Here is a 24250-nt window from a genome sequence, read left to right as displayed (position 1 = left end):
CCAGCACAAACGGATACCCCAAAATGAACCACGAGAGAATGGGACCAAGTAAGGGTCACCGTCACAATGGAAAGGCAAAAGGAATTGTACCTATAGCCCAGAATTCCATGCTGAATTCCTGCTGGAATAGCCTCACAGTGCCTTATGGAGTGTGGATATATTCACATGCTGAGCCACCCCTTTAACACCAGGTTTGTCAGGAGCCAGCAAACATCCATCCAAAGAAGTTTGGTGGGATCACGACAAGGACAGGCTTATATTCTATAGAATTTTATTTATAACCCTCGTCCCCCAGCCCCACTGGTGTCCCTGTGGGGGATTTTACTGAGTTCCCTGGAATTCAGCTGATTTTCACCCACCCTAAGGCTGGGCTCCATCTGATATTTTAAAGCAGGAGAAGGCAGTGGCCAGGTGAGCTCCTGGCCTGTGGTGAGGCAGCCCCTGTGCCCAGGTGAGGACATCCACGTTTTTGGGGCTGTTTTGGGTATCATCAACGTGATGCTTTGTGCAGACCCTGTAGGTACTGCAAGTGCTGTCCTGGTCCCAGTCCAAGCGGGTTCTGGTTCCCAGCTGCTCCCTGTCCGTGCCGAAGCAGCCTCCCACAGGCAGAACAGGCGCCGACAAGACTCCAAACTGAGGATTTTTCTCCCGACAGGAAGCGTGGATTTCAAGGCGTGAGAGAGATTTCTGTTTCTGGCGTGGATCAACTCCAAACCTCCCCGCCCACGGCGCATCCGACTGCAATAATTAATTTATGTCCATCCCCACCTTGTCCCAGCCCAGCCGGCCGCGCTCCCCCCGGCGCGTCGCTGTAAAGTACTTGTGTATAGGAGTGAGAACTGCAGATATTTATTAAAAGTGGGTTTCTTGTCAGTGTTTTATGTACTAAATATTTATGCTGAGGGCAGGTGACTCTTCCTTTTGCCAAGATCAGATCAGGAGATGGAATTAGATGCTATGTCATGTGGATAGAATGGAAATTGAAGCTGCTAAACTGCTGTAGAGAAATTGTTGGTCTTATTCTTTTAAAAAAGGTTTTTTATCACAGGCCTCTCTCATTTCTCAGTTGTCATCAAAGTTTCACGTGCAATTGCTGCTCTCTTGTGAAAGGTGCCCAGGATGGAGCCATTTAAAGCTGTGAGGGGATTGGGGCCCCCAAGATCCCATTTTGGCGGCATCCTGGTGGCCCTGTGGGGTCCCTCGGAGGAAACAAGGCTGGCACTGGCCGCCAGCAGAGGTTTCAAGCCCCGGGGCCGCCAGACAGGACGGGCACCCCGTGCAGGAGCACGGGACAATAAAACCTTCAACATCCCGAGGCTTTCCCTGCCTTGACTCACGTGGCAGCACCTGGTTTTGGCCTTTTTCAGTTTGCTCTTTTGTGGCCATTTCCATCCCAGGCAGGACCTTCCCCAACTGGAAATAAAGATGGAAGATTTTAACGGGATTTTTAAAAACGGAAGTTTTGCCATTGGAGAGTGTGAGTTGCAGAGAAATTGAGGGAGAGGAAGGAGAGCATCAGGTCCCACCTGGCAGCTGTCAGAGGAGCTGCACCTTTTTGGTGGCAGGGAAAAAGTCGCTGTTTGAAATTCCCTAAGTTCCAAAGGCACGAAGGGCAGGAAGCGCCGAAGGCAGAGCTGGGACCAGCCCGTGCTGGGACCCACGGCACGCTCAGTGCCAGCTGCTAGGCCAGGTGTGCTCGTGGGGCTGCCCAAGGACGGGCCCGTGGGTGGACAAGGCAGCCGCTCTGGCTCCCGGAACATCGGAGGCACGAGGAGAACACCGCTGGCCCCGGCACGGCCCGGCACGGCCCCGGCACGGCCCCGGCACGGCCCCGGCTCCCCGCAGCCGGAGCGGGACCGTGCCCGGAGCCGGAGCGGGACCGTGCCCGGAGCCGGAGCGGCAGGGCCGAACTCGGCCCCAGCGCCCGCCCCAGAGCGGCTCCTGCCGCCCGCGGGATCCGGGTCCCGATACCAATCCCGCTCCCGATCCCGCCTCGCCCGCCCGGGACCCCCGGCAGCACCCGGCCCCGCAGCCCCGGCCCCAGTCGCGGCCCCGCCCCGGGCTCGGCGCGGTCCCCGCCGGGAGCAGCCCCGGGCCGGGCTCGCACAGCGCCGAGCGAGGCCCCGAGCGCCGGCCCCGGGACGGACACGGCCCCGGGACAGCGGCCCCGGGCGCACGGGGGCGGGGCGGGGACAGGGGGCGGGGCCGGTACGGGTGTGGGGGCGGGGCCGGTACGGGTGTGGGGGCGGGGCCGGTACGGGTGTGGGGGCGGGGCCACAGAAAGCGGGGCGGGGCCACAGAGCGCGTGCGCGGGGCGGGGCCGGCACAGGTGTGAGCTGTTCCGGGCGGGGCCACAGAGCGCGTGCGCGGGGCGGGGCCGGCACAGGTGCGCGGGGCCCCAGGGCGGCTGCGCGGGGCGGGGCCGAGGGCATTTAAACCCCGGAAGCCGCCGCAGCCGCCATTTCCTCCCCGGCGCTCGGAGGTGGCGGCAGCGGCGGCGGCCGGTCCGGGCTCCCCCGGCGGGGCCCACGTGAGGCGCTTCTCTCTCCTTCTCTCTACTTCTGCTTTTCTCCCCTTCCTCCCTTCCCCCTCTGCCGCCCTTCCCCGCCTCCCCTCAAACCCCGCTCCTCTCTCCCCTCCGCCCTCCCTGCCCTGCTACGCACCCCGACCCTCCCCTTCCCCTCCTGCTTGCCCCTTCCTCACTCCACTACCCAACCGGACCCCGAAAGTATGTATCCTCTATCCCTCCTGTCTGCTCCCTCCTCACCCCACTTACCAACCTAACCCCCGCTTGTATTCCTCCTCTATCCCTCCTCACCCCACTTACCAACCTAACCCCCGCTTGTATTCCTCCTCTATCCCTCCTCACTCCACTTACCCACCTAACCCCCGCTTGTATTCCTCCTCTATCCCTCCTCACCCCACTTACCAACCTAACCCCCGCTTGTATTCCTCCTCTATCCCTCCTCACCCCACTTACCAACCTAACCCCCGCTTGTATTCCTCCTCTATCCCTCCTCACCCCACTTACCAGCCTAACCCCCGCTTGTATTCCTCCTCTATCCCTCCTCACCCCACTACCCAACATGACTCTCCCTCTGTTCCCTTTCTATCCCTCCTACCTTCCCCTGCTCCTTCTTTCTCCCCCTCCGCCCTGCCTGCCCTACCTGACCCGGCTTCCCTCTGTCTGCCCTACGCACCTCCTTATCCCCCCTTTATCCCTGCTCTGTCCCTGCTGTACCCCTTCTCTCTCCCTTATCCCTTTCTCTCTTTCCCCGCAGCCGCGGGGTTCGGGGCGCCGGATAATAAAGCCCAGAGGGCCGGAGCCCGGCGCCCCTCGCTCGAGCCCCCACACGGGGCCGGGCCCGCTGTGCGGGTCCCCCCATGCAGTTCACAAACACCGCCCGACACCGCCGGGGCTCCGGCTGTCCCCACATCACACTGGGGGTCCCCGGGGGGGGGGGGTTGGGGGGTTCAGGATGGGCCCCCTCCTCAGGAGGGGGTCCGGGGGGTGGGGGGGATGAGGGGTGGCGGGGGTTGGGGGGGGGGGTTAGGGAGGGCCCCCTCCGGAGGAGGGGGTCCTGGGGAGGGGTGGGGGCGGGGCCCCCTCCGGAGGAGGGGGTCCGGGGTGGGAGGGGTCGAGGGGGGTCCACCCCCTCCTAGCCCCTCCCATCCCGGACCCTCTCCTCCGGCCGGGGTCCATCCCGACCCCCTCCCTGGGACCCCCTCCTCCGGACAGGGGCCCGGGGGGGAGGGAGGGGTGGGTGGGGGGGACAGGAGAGGGGGAGGCTGCTGCTGCAGAGAACGTTTTATATTTATGGTGCCGAGTGACGTGACCCCCTCTGCTACCCCACCCACCCGCCCCTCCCTCCCCCCCGGGCCCCTCTCCGGAGGAGGGGGTCCTGGGGAGAGGTGGGAGGGGGTGGGCCCCGTCCGGAGGGGAGGGTCCGGGGTGGGAGGGTCCAAGGAGGGCGGACCCCCTCGACCCCTCCCACCCCGGACCCCCTCCTCCGGAGGGGGCCCCGCCCCCACCCCTCCCCAGGACCCCCTCCTCCGGAGGGGGCCCTCCCTAACCCCCCCCCCCAACCCCCGCCACCCCTCATCCCCCCCACCCCCCGGACCCCCTCCTGAGGAGGGGGCCCATCCTGAACCCCCCAACCCCCCCCCCCCGGGGACCCCCAGTGTGATGTGGGGACAGCCGGAGCCCCGGCGGTGTCGGGCGGTGTTTGTGAACTGCATGGGGGGACCCGCACAGCGGGCCCGGCCCCGTGTGGGGGCTCGAGCGAGGGGCGCCGGGCTCCGGCCCTCTGGGCTTTATTATCCGGCGCCCCGAACCCCGCGGCTGCGGGGAAAGAGAGAAAGGGATAAGGGAGAGAGAAGGGGTACAGGAGGGACAGACGGGGAATAAAAGGGTCAGAGAGGGTATGGGGAGCAAGAAGGGAGGTAGGGGGAAGCCGGGACAGGGAAGGGGGAGAAAGGAGGAGTAGGGGAAGGTAGAAAGGGCAGAAGAGGAACAGAGGAGAGAATCAGGTTGAGGAGGGAGCAGGCAGGAGGGATAGGGGGTGGTCGGGGTGCGTACCAGGGCAGGGAGGGGAGGCTGGTGGGGGGGGGGAGGGGGGGAAAGAAAGGGAGGAGTGGAGCTTGGGGGAGAGACAGAAGAACGTGGCAGGGGGGAGGAAAGGGAGAAAGGAAGGAACAGAGAGAAGGCGGGAGCTCGAGTCCCCCGCGCCTCACCTGGGCCCCGCCGGCGGAGCCCGGACCGGCCGCCGCCGCCACCACCGACTGCTAGGGGGAAAATGGCGACGAGCCTCTCTTCCGGGGTTTAAATGCCCTCGGCCCCGCCCCGCGCAGCCGCCCTGGGGCCCCGCGCACCTGTGCCGGCCCCGCCCCGCGCACGCGCTCTGTGGCCCCGCCCGGAACAGCTCACACCTGTGCCGGCCCCGCCCCGCGCACGCGCTCTGTGGCCCCGCCCGGAACAGCTCACACCTGTGCCGGCCCCGCCCCGCGCACGCGCTCTGTGGCCCCGCCCCGCTTTCTGTGGCCCCGCCCCTCACACCTGTGCCGGCCCCGCCCGGCGCTCGCTCCCCGTGGCCCCGCCCCTCACACCTGCACCTCCCCCGTGTCCCCCCCTCCGGTGTCCCGGGGCCGGCGCTCGGGGCCTCGCTCGGCGCTGTGCGAGCCCGGCCCGGGGCTGCTCCCGGCGGGGACCGCGCCGAGCCCGGGGCGGGGCCGCGTCTGGGGCCGGGGGTGCGGGGCCGGGTGCTGCCGGGGTCCGCCGGGGGTCCCGGGCGGGGCCGCCTGTCCGCAGGCGGGAGGAGCGAAGCGGGATCGGGGCCGGGACTGGTATCGGGGCCCGGATCGCCGCGGGCGGGAGCAGCCGGGTGCGGCAGAGCGGCGGCGGTTCGGTCGCGGTTCGGTCGCGGTTCGGTCGCGGTTCGTTCGCGGTTCGGTCGCGGTTCGGTCGCGGCGCGGTCGCGGAGCCACGGCCGGGGCCGGGCGGGGCCGGGGCTCCCCCTCCGTGTGGGCGCGGGACCCCGCGGGGCGCCCTCTGGCGGTCACGGAGCGCGGTGCGAGCGCGGCGCCCCCGCGCGGGCAGGGCCGGCCCCGCAGCCCCGGAGCGCGCTCCCGCTCCCGCTCCCGCTCCCGTTCCCGTTCCCGCTCCCGTTCCCGCTCCCGCTCCCGCTCCCGCTCCCGGCCCCGCCGCTCCGCCAGCCCCGAGGCCACCGCGCCCCCGGGGAGAGCACCGCCCGCCTCGCCCTCCCTTCCCCGGGACCCCCGCCCCGTGGGGCTGCCGCCCGCCGCGCCCGAGGGGAATGGGCACAGGAAGGAACACCCCGGTCATACCGGGTCAAGTTCTTATTTAAGCTTTACTCTCTTGCAGAGGAGGCAGAGGAGCCCGGCTGCTCCCGCGGCTGGCTCAGAGCTCCCACATGCCAGGGCTGGGGGATGTTTTCCCCACACTGCCCAGCCCCCGGAGGCGGAGCAGCGCAGAGCTGGAGCAGCACCCGGAGAGGGCAGCGGTGCCATGCGGTGAAGCGGCTGAGAGAGGAGCAGCGGGACATGACAGCTGCCCCTCCTCACCAGACTATAAAAATACCCGCAGAGCTTTTTTGGTTTGGGTTATCTTTATTTTACAGTTTATAAAAAGCTTTTCCCGATGCGTGTGCTCCATTAAACTTCCGTGCCGTCGTGCAAATTGCTGTGGACTTTGACTTCCAAGTTCACCTGCTTCACTTTCCTGCCCTGCCCCTGGCCGACGCCGCCGTTTTCCCTCGGTGGATGAATGTTCCTGACGGTGCAACACCGGCTGCCCACGGCTTTCGGGGCGCCCCGGGGCAGCTCCACCTTGGTGTTCAAGGGGTGCTCCTCGGGGGCGCCCCTGGCAGCCTCCCGCTTCCTCCGCAGCTTCCGGCACTTCCTGGCGAGGAGGCAAACTCCGGACAGCACCAGGAGCAGCAGGGTGAGGGCGGCGAAGGCGCTGCCCAGGGAAGCGCCCGTTTGGGACAGGGAGGCGGCGACGGCAGCTTCCTCCCTCTCCAACAGCAGCGACTTCATGTTGGTGCCGTTCTTCAGCTGGTCGCCCTCGTTGTCGTAGATCAGGGAGTCATCCAGCGCCGGCCTCCCGGCCCCCTCGGCCAGGTCCCTGCGGCCGCGCTGCCAGCGGCGAGCCAGGGAACGCTGGACACGGGGCCCGGCCGTGCCCTCCGGGCCGATCACGTAGATCACTTGGAGGTACCACTGGTGTCCAGCTTCCACCTTTCCCCAAGGGAAAGCATGGACAGAGGGAATGTTAATGATGGCTTTTACACCAAGTGATTCTCTCAAGAGCTGGTGTGTTTTGTGTCCTGTTTGTGACCAAGTCAGCTCAGTGGGTTTTTCTAAGCAGCTGAAGTAACACTGACCACCCAGTGAGGGGTCCAGCCTTTGCCAGTGGCAATAATTCATTCAGGAACATGAGTTACACATTTTTAAAGAGCTTTTTCCTGAGTGCTTCAGGAAAATAAAAAACCTAAATTACCAGAATGATATCCGAATCTCCATTTCCTGTGTCAGAATTGAATTCTGAAGGCCCAGAGCCTACAATGCACCAAGTGTTTGGGAGGTCCTGGACAGAGATGTCAGTTTTGGGCTACCAAAAGCACTGGGTACATACCTTATAGAGAGCATCCACCTTGAGAGTAAATCCATCGACTCCAGGCATGCTGCTCACCGAGTGGAACTCGGACAGCTCGGAAGCAAAGTGGGCGTCAAAAGGCACATCGTGGAAATACTTATCCGTCACTTCTGGCTGGTTTCGGTCCTGGAAGTCAGAGAGGTGTCATGAGGGATGCTGCTTTCCCACGGCAGGCTGGGCACTACGTAACACCTGTGCAAGGAATCTAATCCGAACGTCCCATCTCCACACCTACACGTAGGCATAGATTAAGGAACACTCATGGACAAAGAGTAGGGAAAATCTGATCTTGCGTTCACAGTTTGCACCAGCATTGCTATACATCCACCATGTTTCTTCCCTCATCCCTTTGCAGTCACGATCTGCTCGTCGCCAGAGGCAATCCCAAATGGGAAGCAGCAGCAGGGGACTCACCAGGAGGAGGAATCGGTGTTTCAGGTACTTGTTGGGTTGGATGCAGCCGTACTGGGGCCCCTCATTGTAGACAGTGCCCGTGGGGTCGAAGAAGGGCACGTAGCCATCCCTGCCTGTGCACAGGTACACCTTCTCCAGCTGCAGCTTGTAAGCGGCGTTGAGGTTTTGTTCCGGGTGCCAGAGCACACGCCCATACAGGATTTGCCCTGGGGAGGTCGGGACAAAGAGGGGCAGGTGAAATTCCCCAACCAGGGAAATGCTGCTAAAACCAGATGGGCTGGACCACATGTGGCTCTGGGTTTAGAGGGGTTTGGATTGTTTGGAAAGGGCTTGGTGTGTGGGGGTGACAAAACACGGTGCCAGAGCACATTGTTGTTTCACAGGGCTGTAAGATGCTCAAAATGTCATTTGTTGCTGTGGAAGAGGCAAAGCCACAGCTGGGTTTTGCCCTTTCCTCTTCAAGAAATGGAAGCTGTGAAGGCAGAAACACTGGGCAGAAGCAGAACAGGAGATGTAAATCCTACCCTTGGAAAAAGCCCCTTTGTAATCCATTTCTGCCAGAGACATTTCGGATTTGGTGGGGTCCATTAGAAACACCTTCTCATTGTTACAGAGCTGAAACTCCGTGTTCAGGGAGTAAACAACTGGAACTGGGCGGTTTGTCTGCTGGAAGGCAATCGGGATCAAAAACCTGGAATTGGGACAAGGAAGGAAACAAAGGAGAGATGAGGTTTGGATCCATGTGCACCCCAAAGGGGCTGACCCTGCCCTGCTGCCGTGGGGATGGGGCCTCCTTACCGCTCAGGAGCGTGAGCTGTGCAGGGCAGGGGCTTGTCTCCAGGCTCTGCCCACGGCTGCGTGGGCTGTACTGTGCAGGGGATCAGGAAGATGGTGTATTCTCCAGAGTAATCCTTCCTGGGAACAGACAGGAGACCCTGCAGTCACCAAGCGGAGCTCTGAGCTCTTCACCCAGGGCAGCACCTCTCTCTTGCCCCAGCAATGTCATCCAGCAGTCCCTGAGGGACAAATGTGACCTTCTGAAAGGCACTGTCACCTGTGGGATCAGTCCATCCACAAGCTTCATTGCTGGAAAAATGTCTTTACAAGAGGCTGAGCTGATTTTTCTCTCAATAGTACAGTGTTCCAGCCCTGACAGCAACTCCCCACATACTCCAGCTGTGACCAAGCTCTTGAGCATTCCACACTATTGCTGCGGCTGCTGGAAGGTCACCAGGGAGAACAGGGAGTGCTGTGGGAAGCTGCTGAAGGGGACTGGCCCCCAGCCCTCACCTGTTGTAGGAGCTGGTTGCTCTCCAGAGCTGGTAGGGAGAGTCAAAAGTCTGAGCACTCCACAGCAGCTGCAGGTCAAATTCGATCCCTCCGAGGTGCTCTGGAGTCATTAAAGAGGACCTGACATCTGGCAGGCTGTGGTGCTCCATGACAAACAGCCCTGGGGGAGGACAAGGAGGTGGCAGGAGGCAGCGTACGGAGAGGCCCCATGCACACCTCAGCACAGAGGGGCTCCTGCTGGGGAGAGGGACTTGTTCTGCTGCCCGTGCTGCCAGAGCAGAGCCGTGTGTGACCCTGGTTTGTGTCTCTGTCAGGATCAGTGCCCTCACCTCGGAACTTGGCCTGTGTCTTGAACTCGATGACCAGCCGGCCATCCTCGCGGATGTAGATGCGGATTATCTGCAGCCGGGCCGAGAGCACGCTGTCCGTCTGGATCCCTGCAAGGACAGCGGCACTGGGAGCCCACACAGCACACTCGCCCCTCACCTGGGCTCTGTCAGCCCCAGAAGCATTTGGGAGATCTCCAAAAGGCAGGGTTTAGTTGGGATCACCCTCCACTGAGCCAGCTACACACTTCCTCCATTATCCATTATCCGCCTAAGCCCCCAGCATGCATAAAGGGAAGGAAATATTCCGTTTCCCCCTCCCTCAGGACTCTGGTGGCAGTGCAGGAACTAAGGGAAAAATATGAAGGAGCCACTTCTTCCACAGCCCTTGGAGTCCCTCAGGCTCACCTGTCCTCCAGAGAACGGTGTCGTAAAAGAAGGAGAACTCCATCTCTGTGTGGTGCTCCAGGGAAGCCCAGCCCCTCGGGGCTGTCACATAGATGTAGGACACGTAGAGAGGGACATGGACTGTCAGGAAGGACTGGGCAGAGTCCCTTACCTGGCAATAAAACCCCAAAAAGGGGGTTATGCACCTTCAAGTGAAGTCAGAGATGGCTCTGAACATTCTTTACGTGTAGGTACCTAAGACAAACCTGTGCTTTAATTCAGGGGCAGTGCTAAGGCTTGCTGGGGCCATGGGACAAAGGAGCTCTGGGCACAATTTCACCTCAAAACCCCCCAGTTTCCAAGGCTGTGAATTAAAAATCAGCAATTCTGCTTGCTCAGGCTTCCCACAGCTCTCCATTTATTATCTGCAGAGTGCAGCCGTACTTTGCAGGCCCCAGAGGGTTCAGGGAGATGTTCCAGCCTGGCTGGTGCCAGGCTCCACATGCTCCACTGGGCAGTTGTTCAGGCCAAGTAGCTCCTCTGGATCTGTGCAAACAATTGGAGCTATAAAAGGAAAGTTAATGAAGTAGTCCAGGCTAGCAGGAATGAGAAGACATGATGCTGGCCATAGCAATGGGAATTTAATGCAAGAACCTAAGGGAGATGGAGTGGGATGCACATGGATAATGCAGCCACGAGAGGGCAGTGAGACACCTCAAATAGTGAAAGCCACTCATTTAAAGGACGTTTTTGGCTTTTGGTCTGCCAGTCTGTTAATTAAGAAATTAGTTAAAATATCCCATGACCTCCCTCTGTTGTGGAGCATGGACTGATCTGCCTCTGCTCTGTCCTTTGCTCATTTCTATTGGCTGAGAGCATGGTCAAAATTATGAAAAGAAGAGAGCCCAGCTGAGAATGTTTTGTATTTCCAGTGTGGCCATACATGAAAAAGTAGTATTTTCCTGGTGCTCTGAAGATTAAGACAATAAAACCTGTTTTACCCCCAGGAAAATAAATGAAGCAAGTGCACACAGCACTGTTCTCTTCCAGGTGAAAGGGGGGAAAAGCCATGCTCCACCTCTACAGAGCAGAGCAGCAACACCTGAGTGCAATGTAGAGCTGTGCCTGGAAACTGAGAGAGATCTGGGATAGGTGGGAGAGCTCTGGATGTGCCTCTCACCTGGAAGTCAGCAGTGACAGAGCCTCCACAGACATCAATTAATTCAGTCATGTCATAATAAGCGTCGAAGGTCCAGATGCAGCTCTTGAGGTTGAGGTGCTGGTACAGCTGGATGCTCTTGGGCTCCCTCACCGCAGGGTCCAGCTGGTAGGGGCGGTCGTAGCCCGGGCCCAGCATGAAGCTGTCGTGGGTCACCTCGTCCAGGAACCCTGCCTCTGGAGTGAGAGACATCAGGACACTGATCCCTTCATTCAAGAACCCTGCCTCTGGAGTGAGAGAGATTAGGACACTGATCCCTCCCGATTTTAAACAGCCTGAGGCCAAGTATGGAGGTCTTGTTTCACTCCTGAATCATGGGAGCTCCTCTCCCTTCATTATCCTGGTGGTCAAATTGGACATACTCAGGTCTTCACAGAGGAAAAGGTTACAGGAATGGGGTAAGCATCCTAAAAATCAAACTTATGGACCTATTTATTCAAGGTTGAAGTTAATCTTTAAGAAATGAGGAACAGGTTGAGTATGGAATTATCAGAACCAAGTACAACTCGCTGCCCACCATGGATCTAGCATGGATCTCATTGCCCGGAGTGTCAGACACAGTCTGCCTGTTCTTTTCAGCTCTGACATTTCCTTCAGCAGTGAATTGATTTTGTTGCCCCGTGGGAGACCTCGGTGACCCAGACACAGCAATCCAGCCCTGCAGATCCCTCTCCACCCATGTGGATATCACAAGACAGATTTGAAAAGCAGAAAATCACCAGCACAGTGTGAACCTACAGCCTACAATTTCCTCAAACATTCCCATGCCTGGAATCCCAGCTCCAGTGGGGTAACTCTGGTCACTGCTGTTAGACCAGGAAGATTCATTGTCATTTACATTATGTCAAGAGAGCCCAGAGGAAGACAAAGCTGCCCTCTCCGCATTTCTTTCCAGGCTTCCATGTTCAGGAAGCAAAGGCTGGCATTGAAGGCTACCTGAGATGCCTCTGAGGTCTCTGACAGTGACCAGGTTGGAGCAGACATGCTGGTGCCTGTAGATGGACTCGGAGAGAAGGAAATGCAGGTTGTGCAGCGGCAGCGTGGAGATGAGGGGCAGCATCCCATCCTGGTGGGGGATCTGCACCGAGATGTGGATCCTGGAACAAGCAGCACATGAGACAGCAGAAGGGAGCAGCTGGGCAGGCACAGGATCCCCACAGCAGCAGAACCCAGGCAGCTGAGACTGATGTTTAGTTTGAGCTGGATTTCCCCAGCTACACATCTGCTCCTTAAGCTGTCCCACCAACTCCCAATTCCTGAGGGGAAGGGCACCCCCTCAGCAGAAGGGATGTGTTGTCCTTGTGAGCCCAGGCACCTCTGTAACCCCAGGGGGGCTGGTGAAGAGCTGCACTCGCCCTTGGCTAGGCTCATACCTGTTGGGATGCTCCTTGTGCTTCACATCCACGTACTTGAGCGTGGCAATGAACGACTGTGCCTGGAACCCTCGGGCTGTCCCCGCGACCACGGGCGTGTGACAGATGGCACTGTCTGTGCCTATGGTCACCACGTTGCTCCTCAGGGGCGTCCCCACGTGGCCAGCCTTGTCCACAGCCTTGGCCACGCAGCGCACGTGGAACCGCCGGCTGAAGTAGATGCTGTCCAGCACCTGAGGGAACGAGGAGGAAACCAGGAGTGCTTCCAGCAGGCTTAAGGAAAAACAGTGCTGTGTTTTCTAAGCCCTAGCACCCAAGACACCAAGTCCCAGATCCAAGGAGATTTTAGGCTGGAATCTCTGCGCCCCTGCAGCCCCGCCGTGCCAGTGCCTCTCCGCCTACCCTGTGGTTGACGCTGGTGAAGGGGGTGTTGTCCGTGATGGTCTCAAAAGGCGACCGGGCTCCGTTCCCGTCCGTGGGGGCTGCCACTTCCCAGCTGAACTGTATGGAAGACTGGTTGATCCCGGCCTCTCTGCAGCGCTCCTTCATGAGGGCGTACTTGGGGAAGTGAGGGTCACAGGGAGTGACGCAGATGAGGGGGTAGCCTGGGGAAGGGGATTTCTTAGCACCCTCCTTGGTCACTTCTTCCACGCGGTCATAGTCAGCCAGGGTGACGACCTGTGTGGAGGCAAGAGAGCAGCACTCAGCTGGGGATGAGGGAAAGGGTGGAAAAAGCCATCCTTCCCTCCCACGTAGCCACTGCAGCTCTACATTTTATTTCAGAAATCCCACTGCGGTTGCCAGTCTGTACTTGAAGGGCACTAAATCACATCCACTCACCACCGGAGGTGCTGGGAGAATCAGGCTCCCTGCCGCCTCCTGATCCAAAATAGTCACTGTGGCAGTGCTGGTGTCTCCAAGAACTGCTTCCACCGGGTCATCTGGGCCCAGCACCAGAGAAAAGGACTCGTGCCATTCCCGGTCTTCGTTGGACATGATCTCCACCTTAAACATGATGAGGGCCACACCTGTGGGAGTGAGTGCAAGAAAAACAGAGAGAACTCAATCCATCATCAGAGACTGCTCTCAAGTTCTCATACAAACCCTGTGCAGCTGCTCTAGGCTGTGACCACGGACACATTATGATAAAATACACATTATAAATTTTATTTCCACTCATTGCTGCTAATAATTTATCCACAGGAGTCTACTCTAAACATAAAACTCCAGCTATGACAACTGATCCAATCGATCTGGTGATAGATTTACTAACAGATGCCATCTGAGGATTAATAATGACTGTCTTGTATTAGCTGTCTGGAAGAAAAATCTGGGATGCAAAGCACATTCCCATCCCTGCTCTCCCTCAGACCGGTGTGCAGAGCTGTTTGGTGAGGGCTTCTTGGTCCAGCAACACAGTCTGAGGTGTTCACAGCCCTACATTCCCTGAGGAGGACTTTGCCAGGTGCCAGTGCTTCTTCCTCTGATCTGATCACCCTTCATTTAACATGTCAGCTTTTTTGAGCAATAAAATTACAGCAAACCTCATGCAAAAAGTGGCTCTCCCCAAATCTCCTGGATATTCTGACGCACACAAAATGTCCCTGGTCACACCCCCATCTGTAACCCTCCCTGTGAGGCCCCTTTACCTGGGCTGAACTTGAGCATCCGACTCTTGGGGTAGTAATCCACGCCGGCCTGCGCCGAGCCATCGCGGGTGCTGCAGCGCACCTTGGAGGTCCTGTTCTGGTCCCCCCTGCGGACCACCGGCACGTTCAGCACAGCCACTCCCTCCGGGCCCGGTGGCTCCCGCACCTGGTACGCGGCCTCTTCGAACTCGATGGTGGGGGCTGCAGGAAGAGCAGTGAGGGAAAAGCCCCAGGTTTGCACCCCTGACTGGTTCAGCTCAGCTCCTTTCGGACTCATCTACACACCCTCAGAGCAAGGGGCTCCTCAAAGCAGGGGCCAAAAAGATTTGGGTGTGACTTAGGGAAAAACCTAACGAGCGTGTCGGGCTACAGAGGATGGCAAATGATTCTCCCATCCCTGCCTCCCACACATCCCCAAATCCTCTCCACGTGCTGGTGCTCCACCCCTGCAGGCTGTCACACCAGAGGGACCTGGCATCCCTCTTCTCCCCCACAGTTCTCTCCAGACTGATGCTGTGGAGGGAGGGGAACATCTCCCAGGGGAAGCACAGCAACTCCAACTGCAGGGGAATGGGAAACAGAGAGGCAGCGGGTCCAAGCACTGTTATTCAGCTCTTCCCTTCGGCCCAGCCCAGTGCACACCAGTGACCTGCACACAGGGCTGTGACTGTGGCACCGAAGGCATCCACATGTACTGCACTGAAGGGATTGTGCCAACTCCCTTGGAACCACCATGACATCCTTGCTGAGCAGCCTCACTCACCATCCTCATCGTTGGTGACAGTTATGGTGGCCACGTCCATCTTCCCAATCCGAGCTCCGCTCCAATGGTTTCCAAGCGGGCTACCCAGATAGACCTGGAACTGCTCTTCTGGTTCAAAGGCAGAGTCATCAGTGATGTGAACACTGCAGTTCTTCACCTAAAGCCAAGCGAAGAGGAGAAAGCAGCAATCACTGATAAATCTGATAAAGCCATGTAAAGGCCAGGCTGTACTTCCCCATCCAGGGTTTCACATCAGAGTGCTGTCCATCCCGGGAGAAACCCTTCTGTTTTTAGGGCTGCTACTTCAGTGTGGACAAACCATGCTGTTACATGATGAGACACAGCAGCAAAAACATCTCCTTCCACAAACCCACAGCTCTCTGTACAACAATCCCGAGTCCTCCTGACACATCAGATTTGCATTTCACAGTTTAACCAGTTTAATTGTGAAACACACAACCCCTTCAGAGTGGGTCATACTGCCAGGACAAGAATTTGTGTCATCTGAAAGCAGCCTGGACAACTCTGTCAGCTCCCTCTGATGACACAGAGGCAAGGAGGAGATGTGAACCTCTCTCAGCAATGGTTCTTGGCTCCTCCACAAGGCAGGTCCAGCTCACCTTCTCCCCTTTGAGGAAAGTGATGCGAGACTCCTCTGCATCCCTCCTCTCCGTGAAGTCCTCCATGACCTGTGCTGTCTGGCTCCGGGTGTAGCACCTGACAGAGGACTCGTAGCTCAGGTCCCCCGTGCGGAAGATGGGGATGTGCAGGGTCCCCTCCTTCTCCTTGGCCATGTAGGTGGCCTTGGTGAACTGCATGCTGGGCACTGCAGGGGGGCAGAAACAGAGCCAAGCAGTGCTGAGGATCCACAGGGAGCCAAGAGGTGGGAATGGAACAGATACAGCTGCCAGGGATAACTTACCATCTTGGAAGATGTCATTGATGGCCACGATGGCTTGGAACGGCTTTGCCAGCTCGGCTCCGTGGGGAGAGCTGAGGTAAACAACAAAAGTCTCCAGCCCTTCTATCACTGGGTACTGAGCATCATCCAGGATTGTCAGGGGGCAGAACTGGGGGGAAAGCGGAAATCCTGCTGTTAGAGGTACAAAGCTTTCATCCTTCCCAGCACTCACATTTGGGAGTCTAGTGTAAAGCCATTATATCATTATGTTTTCTGAATCCATTTATCAGTGTAAATAATGTTCTAGATAAATCCAGCATATAATTTCAGAGAACAGGCCACTGTCTTTGGGAAGATGTGGCATGTCCAAATCCCCCCTGGCTGGAGTGCTGACAGGGTGGGAGTCTGTGCCTAGCAGACTCATTAACAGTTCTCAAGTGGCCTTGAGAGGATTTTCAAAACAAATGGCAGATCTGCGCAGAAACACGAGACAAGTGCCACCAGGCAAAGCAGACTCCGCAGGAGTCCAAGTGGCTCCTCACCTCTTCTGTCTTCCCTGGCCTGAACTCTATTTTCCTGGAGCTGGGGACATAATCAACTCCCGGGCTGGCCGAGGGCGGGTCTGATGTCCGAGTGGCACACCACACCGATGTGGGCGTGGAGAGGTCAGGTCCCTGCCGGTGCACTGGAATCTCAATGTGTCCTGCACCAACAGAGGCACAAGAGAGAACAAGCTGAGAGAGCAGCCACGTACCACAAACCCACTCCTTTCCCTTCAGCACAGCCTTCTCCCTTCAGCACTGCTCCAGCCCCCAGCCTCCCCCTCGGTGCAGAGGGAACCACAGAGCCTCTGTGCACTTCTTTGACAGTTCTGCTGTGCCCTGAATTGCTCCTTGTGACACATCTTCCTGGGGAAAGCTTCCACAGTGAACACCCCAACACAACCCCCTCCTGTTCACCTGCAGCCTCGCTGACGGTAAAGGTGGCGTTCCCCAGGAACACCGTGGAGGCGTCATTGGGACCGGTAATGACCACGTTGGCTGAAGCCCGGCTGCCAATGCGGGCGTTGTCCGAGGCGTCGGCCAGCACCACCTCGAACTCCTCATCCTCCTCATATTCACTGTCATCGATCAGAGTGACATCACAGGTCACCACGGTGACACCCGGCCCCAAAACGAGGCGGTTCTCATCCGCCAGCCCCCGGGACTTGAAGTCGGAGCCGGATTCCAGCATGTAAAGGCTGCTGCCCTTGGCTGATTTGGGGACGGTGTAGCAGATAGCAGACACAGTGCTGCTGGCATCCCCTAGGAAGCAACAGGAAAACTCCATAATTCTTTTAAAAGTGGAAATACTTTTAATCTATTTGGTGGAGACACTGTTCACTTCAATAATAAAGCAGCATTCAGAAAAGAGGGTGAGGAATGAAAAAGAACACTATCCCTGCTCCTGAACTTGCATAGCAGCCACCTTAGACCTGAATTCCAGGCATGTTCCTAATCCACACTCAGGAAACCGGTGGCACTTGCCTATTAAGGAACACTTGCCTATTAAAGCCCAGTGGCAGGGTCCACATAAAACACCCTCTAGATCACCAAGAAGCTGCAAATACAAGGGTTTGCTCCTGCTCGTGCTGGGAGTTGAAACAAATCCAAACCCGAGAAGCTTTAACAGCAGAGGCAGGAAAGATTAAAAAAATAAACAACAGTGCCCTGTGTGCTGCTTGCCATTGACAGAACCTCTTTCCAAAACATCAGAGAACACCCCAAAACCATAAGCAGGCAAAGCCCAAGGGCTCCCTCTCTGCCATGAGGGTTCCCCCTCTGCACGTGTCCCTCCCGTGGGGCTCAGCACGCGCGGCCGGACGCACCTTTCCGTTCCACAGGAGCCGAGAGGAAGCCGGCGCTCTCGCTGACGCGGAACGTGCTCCTGCCGAACTGCAGCGTGGGCTCGTCCTCGGGGTCCGCGATGGTGACGGTGGCCCGGGTGACGTTGCCCAGCAGGGCGTAGGCCGGCATGCTGAGCTCCACGGAAAAGCTCTCCGTGCCCTCGAACACATCGTCGTCGTTGATGCTGATGGTGCAGGCCTTGGTGTCCTCCCGCTCCTCGAACTGCACCTGGAAGGCAGCAATCCGGCTGCTGTCCTTGGACTGGGGTCTGGAGCTTCCCGTCCTTCCTGTCTCACCCTGGCCTGAGTCGCTCCCTCTTCTGACAGCAAATAACGCACGATTTTACAAATGAAAGACACCCCCCTTGGTGCTTTTATCACTTTTCACCCATTCTTTCCTCCAGGCTTGGTGGCAGGTATGGTCAGGCCGTCCCTTTCCTGTGTCCCCACCTACCTGCCCTGCATACTCCATGTAGTCCTGCTCTCCAGGCTGTGATCCGGATCCAGCAGTGGCTGTTCCCTGCTCGGTGCGGCACAGGACAATGCTGTACTGGTTGAGGTTCCCAACCCGCCTCACGGTGATGCTCACGGAGCCAGTGCTCTCCCTGACCTTGTAGCTGGAAAGGGATCAAGCACACACAAGTAACAGGCTGGGGAGTAAACCCTGTGTGGTTGTGTGACACTGAGCACCACAGACTCAGGGTGAGCTTGGCCTCCATGGAAAATCCGAGGCACAATAATAACCGGGGGTTTGGGCATAGGGCAGCTGCCCCATGGTTTAGCCCAGCAGGCCCCTCTCCTCACAGACAGAATTTCATTTCCATGCTGTAGGGAGCTCAGGTAAGAGCCCAGCTCCAGCTCAGCCAGGTGCTGTGACCCCCGTGCCACTTACCTGGTGTGTGTAAAGCTGAGGAGGGACCACTGGACGTGGAAGACATTGCCGCTGACCACATTGGGTTTGCTGTCCTTCACTAGGAACTGAAAGCTGTCCATGGTCTCCTGAACCTTCTCCTCATGCATCACGTACCAAATGAGGCCCTGGTTCACGTCCTCTGCCAGGAGGGACATCCAATGAGTCAGCACAGAAATCCAAAGGCAGTTTTGTAGATGAGCAGTGCGGAGGCACGGCTCCGCATGGCCACAGGGATCGGGGATCACAGTGGCACAGGAAGCAGTTACCCTCCTCACCTCCCCTTCCCTCAGCCCCACAAGAGTGAACTTTCCCCACACTGCTGACTCTGCACAGCTGGCTGCACATCTACCAGACCTTGTGATGATCAGATGCACTTGCAAGATCTACAAGCCCTCTTTACTGCCCCGAGTCACATCTCCAGCTCTAACAAGTCTGGAGAACCTGGGTGTGGCTACAGGACTCAGGTTGGCGTCTATAAGAAATTACAGGATTTGTGCAACTGATAGCAAAGTTCAACGCTTATTTTCAACACACTTTGGAGATCTGCTCCTTTTCTTCTCCTCTTCCCCCTATTTTTTCCTTATTTTAACAAATGGAATCAACTGAAGGAAAAAGGCAGCAGGACATGGCCCAGCTCCATACCCTGCGTAAAGGTGGTCACAGCTGCCCCTGGTTTCAGCTTGTTCTCCACATGACCATTCCTGGGACCAGTTGTTATCTCGTAGATCAGCTGTTTGTCATCTGTGTCAGGATCTGTCGTCAGTAATTCCTTCTTAGTGATGAGATTGGTGGCCTGGATTAAAGCCAAACCAAGAGAGTAAAACTGAAGCTCCAGCAGTGCAAGTCTGATTGACTGTTTGCACGAAAAGCCCAACCATCCCTCTGTCAAAACAGTTCTCCATGAGGGAAAATCTCAGGATATGAAAGCACAGAGCAGCCTTGAACAGAGAGACATCCCACAAGGTGTTTGACAACACAAGAAGGATTCAAATTTTGCCTCACATCGGGTTAGTTTAATTAAAAAAACAAATGTGGCTCAAAGAAAAGCAAATCCGAAACAGCTGCCAAGCCCTATCTAGCTGGGACTAAAGTCTAGGACTAATCTTTGGGTTTCACCTGGAAGCCTCTATTCCATGAGCTGTGCTGATGCTCAGGTGAGGCCCTGCTTGGCAAAAAACCATTTGCAGACGGCCTCGGATTGAAAGACTCGCTCAGGACAGTTCACACAGCTCTGGTGAGCTCCACGAGAGCCTCTTTCAAATGCTCTCGCACGGATCTGACTCAGTTCCACCACAATTTGCTTTCTCTTCAACAACAAAATGTTTATAACAGCAGGAGAAAGAGAGAAAATTGAGCTGCTCGAGGCTGCGGGAGTGCTTTTCCTGAAGTGAGGAATTTGAGCTGAGATAGCCATTTCTTAATATAATTTCTTACTACAGCATCTTCCACTCATGTTTTTCTGGGAAGAACCAAAGTGTTTCTTTGCAGTTAATGCTGGCTCCTCAAAAACAAGCTGAGAGTTTCCTGGGGTTTTGTTTGGACTTCAGCAAAACAAAGGCATGTTATAGCAAGAAATTCCTGCACCATATCCTTGGAAAGCCATGTATCTCTGCCACAGCTGCTGCAGCACATCATCAAGACATCTCCACCATCAACAAAGCTAAAAATATACCCTGGGGTGTGTATTGTCCATCACAAAAATAAAAGTGCTGAAGGATCAGGATGTTTCCCTGCGAAGCCTCCTCTCCAGGAACAGCCTGAGAAGCAGCCCAAGCTGAGCCCAGGCAGGTGTTACCTTGCCATCCGTGTACTCCAGCCACTGCAGGCCCAGGTTGGTGACAACCCTGGGTGTCCCGTCATCCACAGGGACGATGTCCACCTGGAAGCGCTGCGGTGCTGCGGTCACAACCTGCCAAAAGTTCAGGGAGATGGGTGTTACTTTGGGAGTCAGAGCCTCACCCACCACTTTACCAGCTTGGCTCCCTCCAACTCTGCTGGGATCAAGGTCCTGGGGTGAGTTTGCACACACAGAGGGCAGGGAGGGGAAGGAGCAAAGGCATCAGGTAACTGAGAACACTCAACCCTTGCCTTCAGTGCAGCCACAGCAGCTCAGCCCCCCTGCTCTGAGAGGAGGCAGCTCCCTATGAGCTCACACGGCCCCCTCCCATCCCTTCTCCTCCCTGACCTTCTTCCCGCCGTCCTGCACCACGAAGAGGGGGTTGGTGCCGTCGGACACGGTGAAGGTGAAGCGGTCCCTGAGTGCGCTGCCGCCATCGTGGCTGTAGCTGATGCGGTTCTGGTAGATGTCATCCATGGTGAAGGTGGTGGCCTGGAGGGGACGCTGCCCGTGGCTGCTGCGCTCGATCAGCCCGTGCCGGGGCGGCTGCACCACCCGGAACGTGATGGACGCGACCTGCACCCGCACACGGAGGGGCAAAGCTGGGGACACGACCTCAGCACCAGGCCAGGCCTGTCCTTCCAGCTCATGAAGCCTGGACAGGGAGCCTGCCCAGGCGGCTTCCTGTGTCACTGTTTCCAGCCAGGGCTAACCCAGAACATTCCTGATTGCCCCGAGCCCTGCCCTGTCCTTATCCCTCTCCCAGCGTGGCTCCCTACAAAACAAGGCACATCCCACCAAACTACCTATTCAGCTGGTCTGAGACAGCTCCCACCCCCGTGACAGCTCTGTGAACACAAGAGCAGCCCCCAGCCCTGCAGCCATTCCAGGCAACGTGTCCCTTGCACTTCTGCCAGGGTGGAAGCAGCAAAAACCTTTGGGGCAGGATTTTGGCTTAGGCAGCCAGATCTCTTGCTGCAGGGAGGTAGCAGCGAGCCAGAGCCAACATTAGACAGCTCAGCCTCTGGCCAGACCCAGGAAGAAGAGGAAATGCCATTTTCATCGTGCTAGTCATAAATTCAGTGTCAAGGCCATAAGTCTTTGAACACAAGCCCATTTTCCTGACAGCCCAACTGTGCAGCAGAAAAGGGGAGGGAGGAGGCCGGGGGGGGCCTGCCTTACCTCTGTGTCAGCATCTGTTGCTTTGAGCTCAAACTCGGTGATGGTTTTTCTCACCCCTTCCTGAACTGTCATCCCAAAGCTTTGCACTATGGGTAAGGAGTCATCCACGGGGTTTATGGTGATGTCAAACATCTGGCTCACCTGGGACAGGAGGAAAAGCCTCTCTTGATGAGTTCAGCCTTCCAAGAGTGTGACTTCATCACAAGAGCACAGCGATCCCCAGTTTGGGTCACTTCATTTCAGCCTTGTCTAGTGAGTAAATCTGAGCAGCTAAGCCCAGATCATGTGAACATGACCTTGTCTATCCCTCCCCACTAATTAATTCTCCCTCTTTCTGTGATATTTGTGGACATCCGCTCTCCCTCCCCCTCTCATTCGGTTTTGCCCCTCTCCCTCTATGTGCAGCTATGCTTTTCCTGTTTCAGAAAGCAGGAAAAAGGCATTTCTCCAGGGTCTGACTATCATCACCACACTGTCAGTGCACTGGATCAAAGCTGAGCTCCAGGAGCAGTTGGCAAGCAGCTGAAAACCAGGCACTCAGATCTCGGTGAGCCAGTCCCACGAGGCCACGTGGCAGGTGGCTCCCTGTTCCCTGCACAGGGCTCGCTCCCTGCCCTGAGGGATATGGGAACTCTCACAGCAGGAGAAGGAAGAGCAGCCACCTCTGCCCACAGCACGTTCCTACTCAGGCAAAAGCCACGCTGGGACTGACCTCGTTTGTCCCATCAGACACAGAAAAGGTGAAGGCATCCGTGTGCTTTTCCGTGTCACTGGTGTGGAGATACTGGATGCTGCCAGAGGCCAAGTCTGCCTGGCTGAAGGAACTAATTCTTGTCCCTGGAAAATGAACAATAGGGGGCAAATGTGCAACAGAAAGGCAGGGAAAAAATACAGGAAGCAGGACATATTTAGCCATAAGGACTCAGTTTTAGCTGGTTCTGCTCCAAGTCAGGCTGCCCCATGAACCTCAGCTGAGCCAGGGATTTAGCTGGCACAGAGCCTCCTAAAAATCTCCTTCCCCGAAAGAAGTCCAGGCTTCTTTTGACCTCATCCTGTTGGGAGTGGGGCTCCCAGGGCAGAGGGAGACAGAAGCTGGGAGAAAAATGGTCAGTGTAACACTTGGATTGTCACTGCTGGGCAGGACTAACCCAACCATGGCATCACTGAGGATGAGCTAAAGGTCTTCTGGCCTCACAGCAGTTTTCCAAAATGCCTTCCAAGTGTCTGCTCTCTCTGCCCCTCCTTGTACCCCTGCATTTAGAACAGACAAAGTCCCTTTTTCAGCACTGATTTATAGCAACATCTTTACAGGCCATTAGGTGTGACACCGCCACAGAAAGGCACCTGACAAGCATTTTAAAAAGCACTTGAGCTTTTCAAATCTCGTTGCTGTGTTCAACAGTTTTACTGCTGTTATCAACAAACACCCTGACAAGAAGTTTGCTACCAATATATCACACTAAATGGCTGGTGACAAGTATTGGCCACACTACAAAAGACATCAGGATCTGATTTAAATAAATGAGCCAAAATGGAATGATCAGCTGAGATCTCCTCAGAGCTCATTAGCTGTAAAGGTTTGGGTTCTCTCTCACTTCAGTACTCCCTCCTTAGGTTTAGGTCATTTAAATCATGATTACAACTCCTTCCTGGTCTGTGACTCAGTATCTTTCTTAGTCCCTCACAGACATGAAAAAGCACAGAAATCAGAATGATCATCACATTTTAAATAACAGGAGGAATAAAATCCTTAATTCAAGTCTCCAAAGTACAAGATTCACTGTTTAGTTTGCAATTTAGACAAAAATAGTGCAAGTTTTTAATTTACTCTCAGCAGGAGTTTTGCTTATTATAACACATTCATTATTCCTGCCCTTTCAACACATTTTTGGTGAGAAGATGAGGCAAACCACACACTAAAACTGAGCTGTACAGGGACTGTCTGCATCTTGAAAACACACAGCAGATATTTCCACTTTACTCTCATGTTAATGAGAAATCTAAAGCTAAGAAGAAATATAATCTTAGATGAGTATAATAAAATCAAAAGAGTATATTATGTGACAGCATAGATTTAGATTAATTCATCAGAGAGGGGCAGCACACTTACAGTGTCAGCAGGCACAAAAGGCAGCTCCGAAATTCAGATCACATGTGCAGGTAATTATTTGCTGAGTTCCACAGGACTGACCAAGCCCCCTCCCTGAACAACCAGAGTTCATTATCCAGCACAGCCAACACAGCCCAGCGTTGCTTCCTGTTTAACTCAGTGGACAGTTCACTTCCCTTCCTTCCCCCAAAGCACAGCTAGGAAAGAGGCTGGGGTTTAGGGATCAAGGGACATACTGGCCAAGAGGGGGACAGAAAGCAAGTTGTCTGTTCACCAAGATGGGCTGTTTCCATGGGCATTAAGGGATGGATTCTTTGGGGCACTGCACAGCAAAGGCCAAAGGTTTTCCTGTCATGCAGAAGCAGCAATAAACTCGCCCAGAGGCTGAATAAATCCTCAGCTGGGATTATTGGGCTGCTCTGCCTCCACTCACCTTACTCTGCAACCCTCTGGGCTAATGGCCACTTGATTCCTAACAGGAAATGGAATTCTGTGCTGCTGCTGCCTCTGGGCACGATTTTCCTGCAGTGAATGTTTAGGGCTCAAAAGCCTCCAGTGTCTTGCTGCTCCAAGGGCCCAGCACATCCCTGCTCACCTGGAGAGGCCACGTGCTCCAGGTGCCCCAGCTGTGGCTGCCGAGTGACCTTGTAGTGGAGCTGGGAGGCCTCGCTGTCCTGGTCAGTGGCTGAGAGCTGGAGGGTTGTGATTGTCTTTGCTGAGTTCTCATCCAACACCAGCCCTTTGTTAGTGATGATGGAGGGGGGAAATCTGTCCTCTGGAAGGGTTAAACACAAAGCTGAGTTAGGAGACAGACACACTCCTTCCCT

At 56.5% G+C, this 24250-nt stretch overlaps 1 protein-coding gene across 4 annotated transcripts in view; it reads right to left on the bottom strand.

Moving 5' to 3' along the window:
- Positions 1-5406: 5406 nt before the first annotated feature.
- The window catches only part of FRAS1 (Fraser extracellular matrix complex subunit 1), a 114853-nt gene continuing 96009 nt past the window's right edge, over positions 5407-24250 (bottom strand). For all 4 annotated transcript variants that reach the window (XM_069012427.1, XM_069012426.1, XM_069012429.1 and 1 more), the window contains 28 exons: positions 24019-24198; positions 22026-22150; positions 21314-21454; positions 20480-20707; positions 20090-20203; positions 18937-19087; positions 18274-18433; positions 17836-17998; positions 17364-17610; positions 16456-16800; positions 16039-16199; positions 15518-15665; positions 15216-15421; positions 14596-14752; positions 13833-14033; positions 13024-13211; positions 12586-12861; positions 12184-12416; positions 11747-11907; positions 10772-10986; positions 9613-9763; positions 9208-9315; positions 8879-9038; positions 8387-8503; positions 8113-8279; positions 7589-7794; positions 7154-7300; positions 5407-6756 (listed from right to left, as the gene is read on the bottom strand). In XM_069012427.1, the coding sequence (XP_068868528.1) occupies positions 6172-6756; positions 7154-7300; positions 7589-7794; positions 8113-8279; positions 8387-8503; positions 8879-9038; positions 9208-9315; positions 9613-9763; positions 10772-10986; positions 11747-11907; positions 12184-12416; positions 12586-12861; positions 13024-13211; positions 13833-14033; positions 14596-14752; positions 15216-15421; positions 15518-15665; positions 16039-16199; positions 16456-16800; positions 17364-17610; positions 17836-17998; positions 18274-18433; positions 18937-19087; positions 20090-20203; positions 20480-20707; positions 21314-21454; positions 22026-22150; positions 24019-24198 (5441 nt within the window). In that variant the 3' untranslated portion in view covers positions 5407-6171. The remainder of the gene's footprint in view (positions 6757-7153; positions 7301-7588; positions 7795-8112; positions 8280-8386; positions 8504-8878; positions 9039-9207; positions 9316-9612; positions 9764-10771; positions 10987-11746; positions 11908-12183; positions 12417-12585; positions 12862-13023; positions 13212-13832; positions 14034-14595; positions 14753-15215; positions 15422-15517; positions 15666-16038; positions 16200-16455; positions 16801-17363; positions 17611-17835; positions 17999-18273; positions 18434-18936; positions 19088-20089; positions 20204-20479; positions 20708-21313; positions 21455-22025; positions 22151-24018; positions 24199-24250) is intronic.

The sequence above is a fragment of the Aphelocoma coerulescens genome, chromosome 4 (genome assembly GCF_041296385.1).
Source record: "Aphelocoma coerulescens isolate FSJ_1873_10779 chromosome 4, UR_Acoe_1.0, whole genome shotgun sequence".
Classification (NCBI taxonomy): Eukaryota; Metazoa; Chordata; class Aves; order Passeriformes; family Corvidae; genus Aphelocoma; species Aphelocoma coerulescens.
The sequence above is the reverse complement of the archived record's forward strand: the minus strand, read 5'-3'. Positions and strand labels throughout refer to the sequence as shown.